At 34.9% G+C, this 20,588-nt stretch overlaps 2 protein-coding genes across 2 annotated transcripts; both read right to left on the reverse strand.

Annotated features, from left to right (window-relative positions):
* Positions 1-57: 57 nt before the first annotated feature.
* On the reverse strand, positions 58-3,236 carry LOC141907215 (ubiquitin-like modifier-activating enzyme 5). Its single transcript, XM_074796798.1, has 12 exons — positions 2,965-3,236; positions 2,841-2,886; positions 2,676-2,765; positions 2,447-2,556; positions 2,277-2,363; positions 1,974-2,055; positions 1,793-1,897; positions 1,277-1,404; positions 734-869; positions 574-652; positions 367-479; positions 58-283 (listed from the first exon to the last, which is right to left on the reverse strand). Exons 1-12 carry the CDS (start codon positions 3,096-3,098, stop codon positions 206-208), a joined length of 1,188 nt encoding a protein of 395 aa, XP_074652899.1. The 5' UTR covers positions 3,099-3,236; the 3' UTR covers positions 58-205.
* Positions 3,237-3,891: 655 nt separating this feature from the next.
* Positions 3,892-18,701, reverse strand: LOC141915319 (uncharacterized). Its single transcript, XM_074806805.1, has 9 exons — positions 18,692-18,701; positions 15,103-17,774; positions 14,986-15,028; positions 13,814-13,899; positions 6,828-13,718; positions 5,877-5,930; positions 5,195-5,322; positions 4,959-5,115; positions 3,892-4,877 (listed from the first exon to the last, which is right to left on the reverse strand). The coding sequence occupies exons 1-9, from the start codon at positions 18,699-18,701 to the stop codon at positions 4,782-4,784; spliced, it is 10,137 nt and encodes a 3,378-aa protein (XP_074662906.1). The 3' UTR covers positions 3,892-4,781.
* Positions 18,702-20,588: the final 1,887 nt, after the last annotated feature.

The raw sequence follows: 20,588 nt of genomic DNA on the forward strand, positions 1-20,588 counted from the left end.
TCCGACAGATACCTCAAATACTCAGTAACAACGTACAATATGCCATTACCACAAATTTATTTGATAAACAATAATTACATAAATATAGTTTTTGAAGCAATGCATGACAAATAATGACTAGATATCAATCGAATTGACATTTATTTCATTCTAAACAGAATATTCCTGTTCTCAGATCTTCAATATATGCAAATCCAGAGTTGATTCATATATTCTTCATTTGAGCCATTAAATCGTCTAAACTCTGTTCATTCGCCTCAACAGTAGCCTCATCATCATCATCCTACACAAACAGTACAAACTCGACTATTATACATCATTATACTACTAGTGCAATTCAATAACTGTATATACATATATACAAACCTGTTTAACTGTAGGTTTAGTGTAAGCGACTTTAATACCAGAAACAAGTTGAGGAGTTTCACCTTCAGCCGCTTTCAATTCTTCTGCAGTTGTTTCTGATACTAATTCGATTCCTGTAAATCACAATTATATGCATATCACATATCAACCTACGGATATCGTACATCGACAGAAATATCAGAGAGTATTGAAATGACTGATACTGACCCCAGTTATTCTCTTCATGAACTATTTTCACTTCTTCCTCAGGTTTAGTTTCTTCTTTAGGTTTTGCAGCTTCTCTGATCTGTAATACAACATACACATTAAGATGAAGCACTATCGCGTATGAAGTCACTGAATCTATTATATTGTAAATAACACTGACTTGAAACTGTTGTTGTTGTTTTTGACAGTGAATGTCGTCACACGTCGGATTCGGTTTCATCGCCATCGACGGAAAGAAATCTTGTAAAGCGTTATATCCTAAATAGTACGTCACCTGACCAAAACCCAACAGATACCTATCAATAAATAAACCATTGATATCATCGAGTAAATGGTCAGTAGAGATCATAGACTAAAGTTTGCTGATTTTAAGTATTTACGTACACAGGATGGGGTTTTTTACCCGCTCCCTCTCTTACAGAGATGAGTAGTACTATGTAGGTTAACTATTTATTTGGCGTACAAGCTTTTCGCTAATGTATGAAAGCTTCATCAGGTGAATGAGTGACTCATTCACCTGATGAAGCTTAGAAAGTAGCAAAAGCTTGGTGCGTCAAATAAATAGTTAACCTATATAGTGCTACTCATCTCTGTAAGAGAGGGGGGGGGAAACTCGTCTCGTTATTTATTCTAAAGGCGCAGTTACTCTTACGAATCTTTCTCAGCCTGTAACAAGTAAATGATAATTTGTGAATTCGCTTACTTCAATGTATTTTGAACGAGAAATCCAGCGACGATTCCCATTGTAGTCGGAAGACTAGCGGCACAAACTCCTTCACGTTTCAATGTCTTTTCATCAGTATGTGTAGCGACTACTAACGGAGGAGCGCACTGCAATAAAATCAAATCAATCAATCAACGTGCGATTGTTGCTCCAACTCACAAAATCCTGAGTTCTGCTATTCCTTCCTTGTCAAAGAAAATGTGTTAGACTATATTTTCCATCGCTTTCATTATCTCACACATTTCAGTGACATTTTCTATGAAATTTTTTCTTAAATTGGTCAGGAAATGCATGGGAAACGCTTCAAGTTATCAACATTTTCTTAGGGCCCAAACCCCACAAGTGGCTTCTCTACCAAGGTGCTTGCGATTCCAGCAAATATCTTTTGCCTAACATACATTTGCGCCTCTTCCCAAAAGAAAGGCTGCGCACAGACCTGTTATCATACATTTTAACAGAGGACTCTGTACAATAAATAAGAGAATAGAAACTTACTGCAAAACAAGCAGTTTCTCCAGGAATGATGACTTGTATGTGTCCTGATACAGCATTCTCACTCACTCCTGATTCAATCCATGTTTGTCCCAGTTCATTACAAGCCTAGAATTATATAGCGTTAAATACAAGACACTCCACAGTTTACACGAGTGACTTGTAAAGCGGATTGTAAACTTACTGTATTTATCGCCATCCTAGCTTCAAAATTATCTACACAGCTTAGCACCAAATCTACCGGGCCTTTTTTAAGACTTCCGGTGCTGAAAAAAATCATCATTTTCTACAATAGTCATATGTGCTCATAGGTCTGAGGAACGATCATTAAGCTGAAGACTTCTCCAAATGATGACATAAACCAATAGTAAATTGAATTGGAAATATAGATTGGAACTTAAAATATAAAGACTACAGTAATGTAACAGTAATGTAATGATTTTAGATAGATGTATCTTATAGTATCCTAATAAACATCGTTTCTAACCTGATTCTATTCATGAAATGCTGGAAGTTATCCATTGTTGTGATGTTGTAATTGTGAACTTCGAATTCCACATCAGGGTTTATAACTCTACAAATAGAAATTAATAAACAATTATTTTCTGACGCGATGTTTTAGTGTATATTTAGACACCAGAAAATAGAAACACTTACTGAAGGGTTTTTTCAGCTGCTTCAACTTTACTCAACCCGGCTTGATGCGGTTGAAAGAATAACCGATTCATATTCGCCAATTCAACTTTATCATAGTCAAATAACAGCAACTGAAATTTAGAATTTTATCTCATTTTATTTAACAGCAGAAATCGTGGGGTTTGAGCTGTACAGCAAAACTTCAGCGGTGTGATGATGGCTTAACCATTTTCAACTGTATTAAACTTACTTTGCCAATTCCACATCTAGTAAGCATTTCAGCAGTCACACTTCCAACGCCACCTACACCAACTACAGCAACTGTGAAATTACGAATTCTCTGTAAATATCATCAAAATCATGAGATGAAATGATCTAAATGTAGTTCAGGACAGATTTCACTTTAGATACCTACTTCATAATTGTCAACAATTCCCATTCGTTTTAAAGCCATAAGGCGACTGAAATTATATCAAAACATTGACAGATGATTAGATATTAAATAAAGACACTGACAAAAACTTCAACTCACAAATTACCTGTATGGATTCGAATCTACAACTTCAGAACTCATTTCAGATATTTTGTCTCGAACACTTCCGGGTTTGCGAAGTTGTGTCAATTCGGCTTCTAATTGCTTAACTCTCACTTTAAGCGCCTCCATTTCTGACATATTCACTTCTATTCGATAGAACCTTCAGTTCAAAACAAATGCCGTAATTCTATCTGACCTGATGAGGGAAATATTCGCCGAAATATTGCAAAAATATCCACAAATCGGTAAGAAACCGGTATATTCGTATCTTGTGGATAGAAGCCAGTCCGTGCAGCCAGGTGTGGATCCTGCTACGAAATTGGCGGCAGCACTGTACGGTCACCTAGCGGAATTTCTGTGAATTACAGCGGGCTATATTACGCTCTTGATTGACCATTGAATCTCCTTTCGAGTGAAATATGGTGATCATTACTTTCAAAAGGTTAGTTTTGACGTTCTATAGCATGGGGCACCGTTAAATAGAAGCTTACTCAAACTACGCGGTGCACTAACCCGTGGCATTACATTAGTTCGCAGAAATTCCGCTAGGTTACCGTATAGTACTGCCACCAAGGTTTTGCACATGTAGACTGGACTGGTTGCCTTTCGAATTCTGCGCCACCTGTATTCGCAGTCCAAACTGAAAGTAGAAACCGGCAACCAGTCTATTAAAGATGTCACACCCGCGTAGTTTGAAATGGTTGGACATGTGTTCTGCCAATTAGAATTTTCGGCCCCTTCCTAAATGATAATAGCTGCCATTAATAACATTGATAAGGCTTTTGAATAAAACTCTTAATGCCAGCTCACATGAACAAGACCAAAAAACAAGATCGAACAAATCATATCTTTCTTTCTATATTTATTCATAACTCTGATGAGCAAATAACAAGGTAATATGTGATACACATTTCAATATGATAAACCGGTATTATAATGAATCGTCAGTTTACAAAAATATGAAAATCTTTCTAACATCTTAATTTACATCATGCATCTTATTTACATCATTTAATCAATCGAAAAAAGTTACTTAGTCAAGTCACTTGGTATATTTGATTTCTAATTACTTTCTGCAAGTTGATACTTCTTGTGTTACGAAAAAAAGAGAAACAAGAAGAACAATTCGCCAGAATAAAATTAAATAATTTGAAAAATGTAATATATATGTAACACCTGGAAGCACAGATTTAATCTAATAAAGTAATCCTTCAGACATAGAGTCTTTATGAAATACTAATTGGAAGGATCAGCATCGAAATAAAAATTTTTACTCTCCGAGAAATAAAGGCCACATCGCGATATACATAGATCTAATATCATATTGTACAAAAATCGGAAGCTGTTTCATGACTTTCAGTTCTATAATACACGTATTTATATTATTACAAAATATCACAGTCAATATATCAATAATGAGTGGTTCATCCACTATAATCAATAAATACAAATTCCCAGAACGACGGTCATGGTTCATGAAACAGTTAAAAATACAATTACAGGCATAAATCACATTTTCAGAAAGCTCTCATAGCGATTAGAGACATCTGTTAATTAATAGTGTCATCTGTTACTATCAAATATTTTTTATGCACAATTTTTATTGTATATGATTTTTCCGCACGAAACTTTGTCATGTTGTCATCTGCTGGTGATGTGAATAAATCCATAGCTTCAGTTATGAATACATTGAAACACAACGCATTAAGTAGAAAGCCAGTCTTTAGTAGTCATTCATCTACAATTTTAGCTAAAATACTCATCGATTGATTTATCCACAGTACATCATCCCAGTCTCGGGTTATATATAATACCATGTTTTCACTGTATCCGTGATAACATACTTATGCTTCCTCTCCTTTGAAGGTCGTGGACAGCTTCGCGGTGATGTGTCTGTTCTTTTAACAACTCTGATAACTGAAAAAATGTAATGGTTTTTCAGTGTCTAATTGGAATTCAACGTATAACAAGAATGAGATTACAAATGTGTTATTTTACCTTATTAAGTAGGTACAGATTGTTAACTATTTCATCTTCTAGAGAATAAAACCGTCCTTCTGAAATACGTCCTTTTTTCTGTAATAATTCCACCTCCAGTTGATCTGCTTGTTGTCGAATCTGTTCTCTGATATCTCGAATTTGCGACAGTTCCTCCCTACAAAATGTCATGATATTCTCTCTGTGCGAATTAACAATTTAGAATTTCAATCAAATGTGAAGGTTATGATACTCACAAGTCCTGATCACACATTATATCGATCTGTTTCTCATAACAAGCCGATGCTTCTTTTTCGGTTTGCAACAAATCGCTTTTGTATTTCCTAACGCAATGTATCAGCAGATCCAAATCCTTATAGACCCGCTACAAAATAGATAAATGAAACTGTTCATATTCATGATTTGATCATCAGTTGAAATGATTAAGATGATAGCTGTGAGAAGCCTACACAAGTAACTGCACAAACCGGCATTTTAGATCCAATTCTGACATGGAGTAAACCATTATTAAAACTACTTGTACAACAAAACAGCAGTAGATATACTAGGTATACTATACTCAATGACGATTCAAATTCGAATAAGCGACAATGTTACTATATTACACAGATGTACCAGGAGGCCGCCGGACCAGGAGGGGGTATTTATAATACATGTATTTAATGACATGTTATGCTATTATTCACCTACATCGAAGAATTGTCAAACTACAGGTGTGCTAGATAATAATATTCTACCACCATAATTATGCTACCCACATCTCTATGATGTATTTCAAAAACCCAAATATGTTCATAGTTACAGGTGTTAAGTATATAATCCTCTTCATTATTTCTCCTATATATAAATCGTTCATCATAAAATCTAAACGTATCTAGCCGGTGCATTCAATGTCTATACGACCAAATAAACACTTACAGTTTTCTTATCTTCGACAAGCTGATTATTTTTGCTGGTTGCGAATGGTTTTTCCTTTAAGAAAAATTATAAAAAATTATAATCATACAGATTGCGATTAGCAGATGACAAACAATGTTAAATATACCAGTGTACTCACCATACAAACAACACAATAACTCTCTAAAGGACAAACCATTCTACAATGATTCTTGGCCATAATTATTGAGCCAATATCTAATACTGTATTTCCAATTTATCATTCCACAATTATTTCACGAGCCGTGTATAGAAAAATATTTTGCCAGCTTTGTGGAAGAATGAACATGTTATAAGAAATACCTATAATAGTTTTAATGCCAAGGTTGTCTAAGTAAGATTATAAACACATGCATACATATTCGAAGTTTTAACTATGTCTATAACGAGACAGTGCAGGGTTTCAAGTGAGATCATTGAAGCATAACGAAACCCAGCAGTCAGTACTGCTGTTCAACACACCAGCAGTCAGTAGACACACCAGGTTTTCCCAACAGTAACAGCGGCTAATATCAGGCAACATATACAAACATCAATCAAAAACTCTTTATTCACAAAAAAGAGTTTATTGTTGCATATATTTGGTTACCGAAGTTTTTTGAATAATTTTCATTTGAATCTATATCAAGTCACTACAAAGGATTTATTCTTGGATTCAATAGACTTAATACATCTGACCCTCAGTTTTACAAGTTGTTTATGTGCATGAACCATTAATTCATAGCAGTTAAAATCTGTACATATTAGTACATTTATGCTAATCCAACCTGTGCTGAAAATAACATGTGCCTTAAAACCTGAAGTACATACATAGGTTATTCAGGGTACCAAGCACTGCAGAAGTATTATTCTAGTGAATTCTACGGTCCTTTTAACTGGGTCAATAACAAATAATGATAATATATTCATAATCAGAATGTAATAGGTACTTACTGTATCAGAATCAGTCAAAGAATCATTGTTTGTTCGACACAATTTCTTCAGAGTTATGTAAGCATCTTTATAATGATCTAATTCAGGATTCTTCTGTTGATTATCGTCCAACATCACGAAACTGCTTCCATCTGGTCCAGGAACAACTTTCAGATCGACATATGATCTTTTATATGAACTAGTTTCCTCTCTGCTACCATTATAGATACTAGAATAGTTAAACTGTGGAACCGTGAAGGAGAAGACTTTTTCCCCACATGTGAAAGAATCCGGAGACCAATTTTGATAGCCAAATCCAGTGAGAGGACTCAAGAATTCATCTGTTTGAGTTCCAATTTCTCTATTTTCGCTCATCTTAGCAGGAGATATTATACCATCACTTTCTATGACAAGATCAACATTAGTTTTGTACAAGACTGCTTCTTCTGTATTTTCATCATTAGCAGCAGGAATGAAATCTGATTCAGATATCACACTTCCACATTCATCCCCTTTCCAATCATTCGGCAATTCAACTTCTAATGTCTGTAGCTTCATGACTGGCAACGATCTTTCCTTTGGATCTGTCTGAATGCAAAGATAACTGGAATCTTCGGGTGTATTTCTATATTTTTCAAATTTCAATGTTTTTGCTATCCTCGGTATTATTGGAGACAAATGATGTGGAGTTTGAATTCTTTCATTTGGTTTCTCGAGGTCTTGTGTAAGGTATGGGCTGCTAGTACTAACTGGAATGACATCATCTACCAGTATCTTAGCAGATGCTTGGTATTGATTTCTGTCAACTCTAGGCGTCTGATGTATATCTGCCTGATTTATCCAGCTGTTGCTGGTATTTACAGCAGTTACATTAGAAATTGAAATCTGCTCTTCTACAATATTTCCTTCACTAGGCATATCATCTGTGACCTGATTAGAAACAGCATTAACTGAACTTTGTTGTTTATCTTTTCCTTCCGTAATCTGCTTGTCATCATCGCCAAAGGTTTTCTGGACCATGGCTTTAAATTTGTCGAAAAGTCCCGGTTTTTCAATTTCAGGTGGTTTGGTGTCTGATTTTTCATCGCGAAGTTTAAGTAGTAAACGATCGATAAAATCAGGTTTTGGTTTCATTTCCCGAATATTTTCTTCATTCTTTTCGTTTGATGTATGATCTGATACAGGTTTCCCCGGCACAACTTTGAAATCCATATCTCCAGTCGGAACAAGAGTTTGCGAACTGCTAGAATGATTCTTCGTCAGATCGGTATCATCATTTATATTAGCCAATGTTATTTGTTCTATTGCGTAATCATTTTCACTTATCTTTTCCTCACAATCATTTTCTTCTGGACTCAAATTGACTCCAACTGTTTCACTCACTATTTCATCATCAACTAGAATTTTCTTTTGTACAATAGACTTCAATTTCTTCATAATTCCTTCCGACAATTGTGACTCCTCCCTTGATTTTTTCTTTTCCAAACTTTCTAATAAATAACCAGCAAACTGATTTCTAATTCTATATTTAGGAAGGATCTTTTCTTCATCTACTGGAGGTAGCTCAGAGTAATCTGTACTTGGTTCTAATTTAGTAGGAAAATCAGTCAACTCTGAAGAAAGAATATTTGCAGCATTTTCCAAGTTGTTTCTCACGGTTTCTTCATCTTTAGACGTCCGTTTTTCTGGTATTCCATATCGAGATATCTCTACAGTTATTTCAGGTTCAGCAATGTCTGATGGATTGCTGTAACTTATGGGTTCAATAGCAGGATCATAGTCTTCATGTTCCTCTTCAGACTGGTTCAATTTCTCTTCTGGACTTAAATTGACTTCATCAACTGTTTTACTCACTATTTCATCATCAACAGGAATTTTCTTACGAACAATTGATTTCAACTTCTTTATGATTCCTTCTGATAGTTTTGGCTCATCTGCCCTAGATTTCTTCTTTTCCAAACTTTCTAATAGATAACCAGCAAACTGATTTCTAATTCTGTATTTAGGAAGGATCTTTACTTCATCAACTGGAGGTAACTCAGAGTAATCTGTACTTGGTTCTAATTTACTAGGAAAATCAGTCAACTCTGAAGAAAGAATATTTGCAGCATTTTCAAAGTCGTTTCTCAAAGTTTCATTATCTTTAAATATCCGTTTTTCGGGTATTCCATATCGAGATATCTCTACAGTTATTTCAGGTTCAGCAATGTCTGATGGATTGCTGTATCTTATGGGTTCAATAGCAGGATCATAGTCTTCATGTTCCTCTTCAGACTGGTTCAATTTCTCTTCTGGACTTAAATTGACTTCATCAACTGTTTTACTCACTATTTCATCATCAACGGGAATTTTCTTATGAACAATTGATTTCAACTTCTTTATGATTCCCTTTGATAGTTTTGGCTCATCTGTCCTTGATTTCTTCTTTTCCAAACTTTCTAATAAATAACCAGCAAACTGATTTCTAATTCTGTATTTAGGAAGGATCATTTCTTCATCAACTGGAGTTAACTCAGAGTAATCTGTACTTGGTTCTAATTTAGTAGGAAAATCAGTCAACTCTGAAGAAAGGATTTTTGTAGCATTTTCAAAGTCGTTTCTCAAAGTTTCATTATCTTTAAATATCCGTTTTTCGGGTATTCCATATCGAGATATCTCGGCAGTTATTTTAGGTTCAGCAATGTCTGATGGATTGCTGTAACTTATGGGTTCAATAGCAGGATCATAGTCTTCATGTTCCTCTTCAGACTGGTTCAATTTCTCTTCTGGACTTGAATTGACTTCATGAACTGTTTTACTCACTATTTCATCATCAACAGGAATTTTCTTATGAACAATTGATTTCAATTTCCTTATGATTCCCTTTGATATTTTTGGCTCATCTGTCCTTGATTTCTTCTTTTCCATACCTTCTAATAAATAACCAGCAAACTGATTTCTAATTCTGTATTTAGGAAGGATCATTTCTTCATCAACTGGAGTTAAATCAGAGTAATCTGTACTTGGTTCTAATTTACTAGGATAATCAGTCAATTTTGAAGAAAGGATTTTTGTAGCATTTTCCAAGTTGTTTTTCACGGTTTCTTTATCTTTAGATATCCGTTTTTCTGGTATTCCATATCGAGATATCTCTACAGTTATTTCAGGTTCAGCAATGTCTGATGGATTGCTGTATCTTATGGGTTCAATAGCAGGATCATAGTCTTCATGTTCCTCTTCAGACTGGTTCAATTTCTCTTCTGGACTTGAATTGACTTCATGAACTGTTTTACTCACTATTTCATCATCAACAGGAATTTTCTTATGAACAATTGATTTCAATTTCTTTATGATTCCTTTCGATAGTTTTGGCTCATCTGTCCTAGATTTCTTCTTTTCCAAACTTTCTAATAGATAACCAGCAAACTGATTTCTAATTCTGTATTTAGGAAGGATCTTTACTTCATCAACTAGAGGTAACTCAGAGTAATCTGTACTTGGTTCTAATTTAGTAGGAAAATCAGTCAACTCTGAAGAAAGAATATTTGCAGCATTTTCAAAGTCGTTTCTCAAAGTTTCATTATCTTTAAATATCCGTTTTTCGGGTATTCCATATCGAGATATCTCTGCAGTTATTTCAGGTTCAGCAATGTCAGATGGATTGCTGTATCTTATGGGTTCAATAGCAGGATCATAGTCTTCATGTTCCTCTTCAGACTGGTTCAACTTCTCTTCTGGACTTAAATTGACTTCATCAACTGTTTCACTCAGTATTTCATCATCAATAGGAATTTTCTTATGAACAATTGATTTCAACTTCTTTATGATTCCTTCTGATAGTTTTGGCTCATTTGTCCTAGATTTCTTCTTTTCCAAACTTTGTAATAGATAACCAGCAAACTGATTTCTAATTCTGTATTTAGGAAGGATCTTTACTTCATCAACTAGAGGTAACTCAGAGTAATCTGCAGTTGGTTCTAATTTACTAGGAAAATCGGTCAACTCTGAAGAAAGAATATTTGCAGCATTTTCAAAGTCGTTTCTCAAAGTTTCATTATCTTTAGATATCCGTTTTTCTGGTATTCCATATCGAGATATCTCTGCAGTTATTTCAGGTTCAGCAATGTCTGATGGATTGCTGTAACTTGTGGGTTCAATAGCAGGATCATAGTCTTCATGTTCCTCTTCAGACTGGTTTAACTTCTCTTCTGGACTTAAATTGACTTCATCAACTGTTTCACTCAATATTTCATCATCAACAGGAATTTTCTTACGAACAATTGATTTCAACTTCTTTATGATTCCTTCTGATAGTTTTGGCTCATTTGTCCTAGATTTCTTCTTTTCCAAACTTTCTAATAAATAACCAGCAAACTGATTTCTAATTCTGTATTTAGGAAGGATCTTTACTTCATCAACTAGAGGTAACTCAGAGTAATCTGTACTTGGTTCTAATTTAGTAGGAAAATCAGTCAATTCTGAAGAAAGGATTTTTGTAGCATTTTCAAAGTCGCTTCTCAAAGTTTCATTATCTTTAGATATCCGTTTTTCTGGTATTCCATATCGAGATTTCTCTGCAGTTATTTCAGGTTCAGCAATGTCTGATGGATTGCTGTATCTTATGGGTTCAATAGCAGGATCATAGTCTTCATGTTCCTCTTCAGACTGGTTCAATTTCTCTTCTGGACTTAAATTGACATCATCAACTGTTTCACTCACTATTTCATCATCAATAGGAATTTCCTTATGAACAATTGATTTCAATTTCTTTATGATTCCTTCTGATAGTTTTGGCTCATCTGCCCTTGATTTCTTCTTTTCCAAACTTTCTAATAAATAATCAGCAAACTGATTTCTAATTCTGTATTTAGGAAGGATCTTTTCTTCATCTACTGGAGGTAACTCTGGTACTGGTACTGGAGGTAATTTACTAGGAAAATCAGTCAACTCTGAAGAAAGAATATTTGCAGCATTTTCCAAGTTGTTTTTCACGGTTTCTTCATCTTTAGGCGTCCATTTTTCTGGTATTCCATATCGAGATTTCTCTGCAGTTATTTCAGGTTCTGCAATGTCAGATGGATTACGGTATTTCATTAATTCAGGAGTACTATTATAAGATGTTCTTCCTCTGTCCTTCCCCATATTCTGTGGGGTATAGTCTGGTATGGTTTGTACCTCTAGTTTCGATCCATTGCCAGCTTCAATTGGCTTTCTCATACTTTTCAGATTTCCCATGAATACCTTTCTTGCCTTTTGTACAATACCTGAAGGAATAAATCCCAGATCCGTACGTTTTATAGGTTTATCTGGATTGAGTATTTCCAGATTTGTGTTTAAACATCCAGAGCCATCATCATCTTTCATTATAAAAGTTGGAGCAGTTTCAGTAACTGATGTAGTGCCCTCACAGATTAAACTAGAATCATCATTTTCAGATTCAATGTCTTTGTATTCAAAGTTATTATTGTTTGATTGAGAAACAGAAATGCCATCATCTTCATCATCACTCTCCTCAGAATCAGACATTAAAGCAGCAAAAGATTGAACTGCAGCCTGTTTCCAATCATTATCTTTTTGATCAACAGAACCGTGTTCTAATTCACGTGGAACACCAAGATTTACATTGACATTTTCTACCATTTGCTGCAATTCATTTTCATCATTTTTATGATCAATTTTACTTATGGTTCCAGCATTGAGTTCTTTGTCTGCTGCAATGGGTTTAGAAGGTCGAACTACACAAACACTACTCTGTCGTGAACCAATATAAAATTTCACATAAGCCTCTTCATCTGAAATTTCCTCATTAATTTCATCATCAGTTGAACTATTTATGATATTCAACAGTTTTCCACCATCCACATCATCACCATTTTCTCGGAATCTTGAAAAACTCGCATCACGACTCGACTCAGATAAAGCGTTCACATCCGCGGATAAAAGTGACAAATTATTGACTTCAGCTCTTTCTGGTTTTATGATATCGTCATCTAACAAAAGCTCTGATTTCTCTGCAGTCATATTTCCATTTACTTTCTCTGGTTGCGTCAGATCATATCGTATACAATTAGTATCCCTATCTTCGACTGATAATGTTAAAACAGGTGGTTGCTTAATATCTGTCTGATGCAATTCATCATCACTGTTCTCAGCATGTGATTGTCCTAAATGATCACCGGATGTTCGGTAAATTTTTATTTTCCGTAGATCAGACTCGGACAATGGATTGTCATGCGCCATCTTCGGAATTTCTTTATTGCCTCTTTCATTTGAATCGGTCGATATGCTTCGACTGAATTTCCAAGGAAACATACTTTCTAAAAATCCTGCCTCTTCTTTAGTATTAGATGAATCCCGGGTTTTCTTGGATACTTTTTCCATTTTCTTTGAACCAACTCCGAACCGTTCCTCATACCAAGCTATTATTTCCTCTTTCATAAACGCTTCTTGTTCCTTCTCAGAATCTTTTGTCTTTGGTTTTGTACCAAATTTATCTTCATACCAAGCACTGAAGTCATCAGTTATTTTACGCTTTCTTATTGTATCTGAAGCCACTGCTTGATTATCCTTAGGTATTGCTGGTGCATGTATCTCCATATCCACAGTTGCCTCGTCGGTTAGATTAGTATCATCTCTTGTTACTTCTGTATCTCCAGAACCATCGGACAAATTAACATCAAAATCTTTTTTCGTACCAACACCAAACTTATCTTCATACCAAGCAATAACGGTAGCATTCATATCTCCTGTTGATCGATAGATGCCCTGAGAACCATCTCTGATCACCTCTACATCAGGATTGCTAAATTCATTGCCCATTTTGATATCAGAACTTTCTGAATTAGGAATATATATGACAGATTCCGTTGTACTCAAACGACTACGTTGAAAATAATGGTCTTCACTTTGTTCACTTTCAGTTTCAGATTGTGCCTAGAATTCAGATTTATCAGAAACGCACCATTATAATCATAATATAATTTGCCAATGAGTAGACAATAATTTACGTAAAACTATGCACAAAATACCTTAGATTCGTTTTCTATCTGCCCATGATCTGAATCGGCAAATCCACTGCTGTCAGACTGTAGGCTGTTTGATTGAGTCAATTTTCCTGCAAAAATAGTTACGATTTTGGAAATGAGCAGTGATGTAGCTACAACCGCAACATACGACAGCCAATCTTGCATCGCATAGAGGATAATCACTTATACATGGTAGAACTTCTATATCGTAATCCATTTTCTGATATCTATGGTACTCTACCTAATTCAATGCTCATTGTAATAATCATGTAGTTTTCTAATGACATATGCGACGAAAGTAGAGAAAAAGAGTATAAAAACAGTGAATATGAATACATTTCATACATAACTGGTCACCACCCCTTCTTGACCCTTGAGGGTTAATCAAATAAAAGAACTCCGCTTAAACCTTACACTTCAAAGCATATTTTAGAATAACATAAAACATGGGTGAAAAAAGTTCCGTACTGAACTTTTATTCGTACGTATATACACAACTCATTTGATGTCATGCATATTTTTTGAAGATCATAAATTTGAACAATTTACCTGTAAATGATAGATGAAGGCTAAACCATGCAATACGAATAGGAAACTAAATACTACAGGGAAAAACTACCTCACGACAGATCCTGACAATCCCAAAATGTGCATTATACATATATGAATTTACGCAGTTTAAAAGATTACTAACTATTTGCCTTGACCAGAAATGTACATGTAATGAAGGTAGAAAATCATTGGCCCAGTAAATTCTCACTACCGACTATACAACAGTTCTTAAACAGTCATTTCTAATTAATCAAAAGATAGCAATTAAGAACCAGCTCAGTGAAGTCAAGCATGCTTTACATTTTCCAGGGTCATGCTTTGAGTGTTGAGAATTGAAAATTAGTTCTAATCGTTTAGCAGTATATCTAACTTCAGTAAGCCTCGCCAACAAATTACCTAAGGAAAACAATGGTCATAGTTTCCCCAAAAGAAGTCGCTTATATACGATACTACGTCTAGTGAGCATGCAAGGTGTCTACGGTCTAATTGTGTTAAGTTAAAAACATTACCTGTATATGTCTAAACAAAAATATCAAAGAAAAATATGGCATAGTTTTGAGAAAATTTTCATATCATCAATCTTGATATATTTTCTATCAACTAGTCATTTCAATTTGGTTTACCTCTTCGATTGTGTATGACAGGTGATAATCGGTCACTCTGAATCTGAAAGACGAACAATTCCTCATTTACTAATACAAAATATCACTACAAAATCGATTAAAGCATCCAGATCTTACCTCTTCGAGTTCAAACGAATCTTGCTTGCCACAAGTTGCGAAGTTATTTTCAGAGATTTCTCTTGTCAGGTCAGTTCGTGGCGCTTGTATCATTTCTCTCGTATTTATCAAGGATATGAAATCATGATTCGTATTATCCGACGATATTGTATCGAGTCGTTCAGATGAAACTACTTCACCGGCCTGACTACAGACAACTGATATCGAGGATATTTGATCAGTTCCCGGGGAACAATCGTCTCTGAAATGCTCTTCAGTTTTATTACTATCGGTGTTTGCTCGTTTCATTGACCGAGGCTCTAGAGAAACGAGATGCAAAGGTGAAGTAAATACAGGCTTCATACACCTCTCCTCATTATCCACAATCCTGTCAGATATATCCGTATTCTCAGTAAATGCCGTCGATTTATGGACGAAAAAGTCTACAAGATTCACATCTTTTAGAGATAGATTATTTACAAATTGCGGCATTTGTTTATTGTTATCGTTAATATCAGTCTCACACACCGGTAAATCAGGTGAAACTTTCAGCTCATCCGATTCTTTAGTTCTGATTAACGGTTCTATAGTCACGCGAAGTCCAACACCTTTATTCAGATTCCATATATTACATAAATTACCATATGATTCCGTATTCAAATCACGTGTGTCAATAAAATTATCATCATGTTGAACTGTATTTGAGTCATAATCAACAATTTCATCTTGATCAAATACAAGGTTGTGACTGACTGAATCATTACTCAATCCATCACCAGTAAATAAATAACTTTCATCCTCTTCTTCGTCTGAACTAACGGCTTTCTGTCGCATCAATGGCTGGTGTCCGACGCTTTTCGAACGTTGTTTGTAATGGGTGAGTTTACTGTGAAAATCTGCTGGTCCGCTGAAAGATTTACTCAGTCCACGACCTACAATTTCACTATCGGTACTGATTACATCAGAATTCTGACTAGTTTTATCATCAACATTGAATAATTCAGATGAACACATTTCCCCCAGACTTTCACTTAATCCGAAGTCTGGTATTACGCTCTGTTCATTTTCATACGCACTCGTTAAATCATAATATCCACTAACACCACTGCTACTTTCCGATAAACTTTCTTCATCAATCGTATCCAAATGATGAGAATTTGTATCCATTTCTAAATATTTGAAATACAGTTCTCTTCGTTCATTAGGAAGAAGTGGAGATATAGGTTCATTAGTACGATCTAGTTTCAAAGACAGTGGATCCAGTTTAGAATCATCATCGATACGACAAGATGAAACATCAACACTACTGTCCGGTGGAAGATCAGATGATTCACTGTTAGTTCTCGAGTAATACTGATATTCACCATCAATCGGGCACACATCGTTTCTATCATTAAAGACATTACACAAAACCTCCTGATCGTTTTTACAGTAATCGAGATTTCGAGTGTGAACCATATGAAATATCTCATCAACATCAACGTCATCTGAATCACCCGTGTCCGATGAGAACTCTGAACCTAACTGCGTCGAATTCGTAGACGACCTCGAAGACTTAAACCGTTCGCGTTTTTGATGTAACTCATCGACGTCTGCCTGAACAATGCCGGCTTCGACTTTAGCTTGGATTTCGTCGTGTGTATTCGTCGATAATTCAGAGATGTTTACAGCGATAGTCGACGCATCGGACGGAACAGGTGACGTATTACTGTGTAAATCTATAAGAGTTCCGTCGTCTGAAAGTGAAGGGTTAAACCAGTAACCTTCCGGATAAACTACATTCTCATTTTCCTTATCCTCCATCTCCGTATTTGGACCTTCTTCGATGATAAGAAACTTTTCGACTTCGATATCCGTACTAGAATATTCTTCGTGTTTATCTTCGGACACTTTGAGATTCAATGTTTGCACCGTATTACCGAGTAGAACATTCTCCCAATCTCGTTTTCTCATTTCAGCAATCGTATTAGGCGAACTTTGCGTCAATTCTTCATTGCGAGTTTTGTTTTTATCGAATAAGTTTTTCACCGGAACAAATATGGGCGATACTTTGTAACCGACCGGCGACGATTTTCTAACTTTGATGTTTGTATCATTCAAATGCGTTTTCGCAATCGGACTCAAAGCCGGATGTCCTCCGGGATGTAGTAAATTTTGTGAACCGCTCCGGACCGGAGAAACTCCTAATCGGTTCATGGCTGAATTCGTCGATCGGCTCAAAAACCGTGAATCGACGTTCAGAGGGAAGATGGGAACGTGTGGATTCAGGTCCATCGAATCGATATCGAAACTCGATGAGAAAAACGTCGCTCGACTTTTCAAATTAGGATCGAGTCGATAGAAAGATCCGGTACTTCCTCGCCGGATCGCTAACAGGTATTTACGAACCGGTTCTCGATTATTAATCGCTTTTTGTACATTTTCTCTGAATAGTCGCGGGTAATGATCGTAATGGCCCTGCTCGGCGAGTACCCTCTGATTCTCCGGGTTCAGAATACTAACTAAGTCTTCGTGGGAACATGACTGATCGGATTTTCTCTTCAGAAAAACTTCGTTGAATGATTTGTCGATGTATTCATCGGGCAGCGAACAATGATCGAATCGCTGTGGTAATGTCGCCGGTTGATCGCCGAGTAATAAATCAGAAATATGAGTTCCAATTGAGTTCTCGCTGCAGATCGAGAATCTATGATCTGAAGGAAAAAAACAGTTGAATATTAGTTCAAAACGTAAACAATTAAAACTTAAATTCTAAGTTCTTAATTTTGCGCACATTTAAAACTGAAGGATGAAATGACAGCAGAAAGAAACTACAGTCAAACTCGGACTACAGTCATCGTATCACTATTTTTGAGACCAAATCTTTTTTTCTAAATATAAGTTGTCAACATAATAATCATCACAAATACGATGACTTGAATCAGTTCGACTACACAATCTAAATATACGAAGATTAAAAATGGTTACGAATAGGGAATAAAGAATTAAGAGAAAATTTCAAGCATGAAAAAAGTATCGTTTGAAAAAACAAAATTTCAATGAAATATCGGCTGAAGACCTAACAGGAACATGCCACAAAATGATGTAACAGTAACTATTCAACTTATCAACATGCAATAAAATTGACTAACAAAACCTTTTGGAAACATAGATTAATCAAAAAATTTAACTACCAAAACCATTCAGAGATATCCAATTTCCAAGCAAAACATCCATAAAGATATACAAATCAACTTCCAGTATCTAATAGAGCATGCATTGAGAAGAGTTGTCAGAATTGTATTCAGCTCAAGTAATAGAAACTGTCACTATTAGTATTTGAGAATGGTTTTACCTACTCAGAACTGAAAACCTGTCAGAAATACATAGAATTTGTAGAATTCAATTTCAGAATAATGCAATCAAACATTGAATATCTGTTTGTAACATGAAAAAAGATCAAACACCGATTAACATTGCTAGCAAAAACAATAAAACTTATTTAATTACATCTGGTATTAAAAGGGGGAAATTTAAAGGGTCATAGGTTTCATAGACAAGAGACTCTCTAATTCAATTGAAGAAAAACCCTCAATTAGGAAGTGAAATTAACAATAACTGTGCCAAATACAATCAGCCATTTTCACCAAGAGCAGTTAGTTGTAACAATGGCTCATTGCAATCAAGTTGAAATCGTCAAATTCTTGTTCTACTTCATAATCATGGTTTTTTCTTCTATTCTAGAAAATAAAAACATTTCTACCCATGCAGGGACAACTATGATAATATATTTAACATACCTTCATTATCATATTTCTATATCAATAACATTTACCAAATATTCATGGAATTCTTGTTTAACCGCCAGCTATCGATGTAACTTAGATAAATAGCAATAATATCTATAGCCATGTCAATAATTACATAAGACTTTCCATGAATTACGTTAGATCTTTATCCCATATCTCACATAATCCCATAAGAGCCTGCTCAATTCAGAGATGATACCAACAATATCGACTAGTTTTCAAAAAATCAAAAACCTTTATTCTTTCATCGTCAGCTTGAAAAATCAATATGACTATAAGGTGTATAAACTGGTTGGTTATTACAATACAAATATTTCAACATAAGTACATAATAAATTTCATTCATTGAAGTAAGTTCATTTGTGTATATAATCCAAATAAAGTTGTAATCGTTAAAAATGCACAAAATCTTTGAGGAAACTGAGACCAGAGCTTTTGATCGAAATCGATATATCTTTATCAATTTACAATGTATATGCATACATAATGAATTAGTAGACTGGTTCAAGAGCTATGTCAGGATCCACCGCCCTAACCTATAAGAGATGGGCTCCCTGGGCATTACTCAGATGACTTCATCTTCTCTATCATTTATAATCTGTGTTTGGATTATTCTATCATTATTTACTTCATATGCACGAGCATGCAAAGAACATTGACAAAGATCCATGGATTTCTATCGAAAGCTTTGGCAAGTTTTCTATGAAAATTGCGTATTTTCAACGTATAAAATAGAACAATATAAATTTCAGAGATAAGTGTGAATTTGTTCTGTCAGCTCAAGTTGTATCTAACACACCGGTGTAAATTCAGAGATTCGTTAATAAACTTTCAGAACTAAATTATATCATTTTATAACATTATTTTCAATAGCAAAAAAATTGAGAAAACGATGAAAAACCCCAAAAATTGATATCATCCCTGCCATTAATGGAATACAAAATAACGTAATTATTATAATCCTAGGAAACTAAAAACCTGATCATCAAAATATTCTGTGTGCACATTTTATATATGAATGGAAGACAATATTGGCATCACATAATAACTTTGTGTCATGAAAGGAAAAGAACTAGCAGTGAGGTACTCAAATCAGAATATCTGTTATTCTCGATCAAATACAGTCTATTACAGGCTGTTCAATATGTTTATATGTAAGTGAAATTCTGCTTATTTTCATACTCCATGAATAGTCTACTACACTTAGGCTTTTTTCAAATCAATTAGAGTAAAATTGAAAAATTCCCTTGCAGTCTTGAGAAAATCCATTCTCCAAGTGATTAGAAAAACCTTTAAGTAATATATGAAATTTGAGTAGACCACTAACAATAATCTACGAATGATGTCTGATTCTAATTCTACTTTTGATGAAGTATTTAATCTTTCACAGATATTTCAATGCGACCCTATTCTAATTATCTACATAATACATTTATCAATGACTAGAAACGATTAAATCTTGGGTAGAGAGCGAGAGAGTTCAGGTTACCAAAAATCCCTAGAAATGATATCGATAAAAACCCTCATTTTCTAATGAATATAAAACAGTTTGATTTTAGACAAGGCTACTCCCACTCATTCTTCCTATTCCTTGGATTATAAAGTGAAGGAGGACCTGTTTAGTAAAGGTCAATGGCCATCGCTAAACCAAAAAGTGCAGAATATCAGGGTTGATTGTATTTCACCTGTTGAGAGGATATGATCCCATAAATGTACGTT

This window comes from Tubulanus polymorphus, chromosome 1, assembly GCF_964204645.1.
Source record: "Tubulanus polymorphus chromosome 1, tnTubPoly1.2, whole genome shotgun sequence".
Taxonomy (NCBI): domain Eukaryota; kingdom Metazoa; phylum Nemertea; class Palaeonemertea; order Tubulaniformes; family Tubulanidae; genus Tubulanus; species Tubulanus polymorphus.

Coding starts and splice junctions, on each gene's coding strand:
- LOC141907215 (XM_074796798.1), bottom strand. CDS start 3,098: ATGTCAGAAATGGAGGCGCTTAAAGTGAGAGTTAAGCAATTAGAAGCC. Junction 1,405..1,792: donor GAGAAACTGCTTGTTTTGCA/GTAAGTTTCTAT, acceptor ATTTTATTGCAG/TGCGCTCCTCCGTTAGTAGT. Junction 653..733: donor AACAACAACAACAGTTTCAA/GTCAGTGTTATT, acceptor GTTGTATTACAG/ATCAGAGAAGCTGCAAAACC.
- LOC141915319 (XM_074806805.1), bottom strand. Junction 5,323..5,876: donor TTGTCGAAGATAAGAAAACT/GTAAGTGTTTAT, acceptor TCTATTTTGTAG/CGGGTCTATAAGGATTTGGA. Junction 5,116..5,194: donor ATAATGTGTGATCAGGACTT/GTGAGTATCATA, acceptor GACATTTTGTAG/GGAGGAACTGTCGCAAATTC.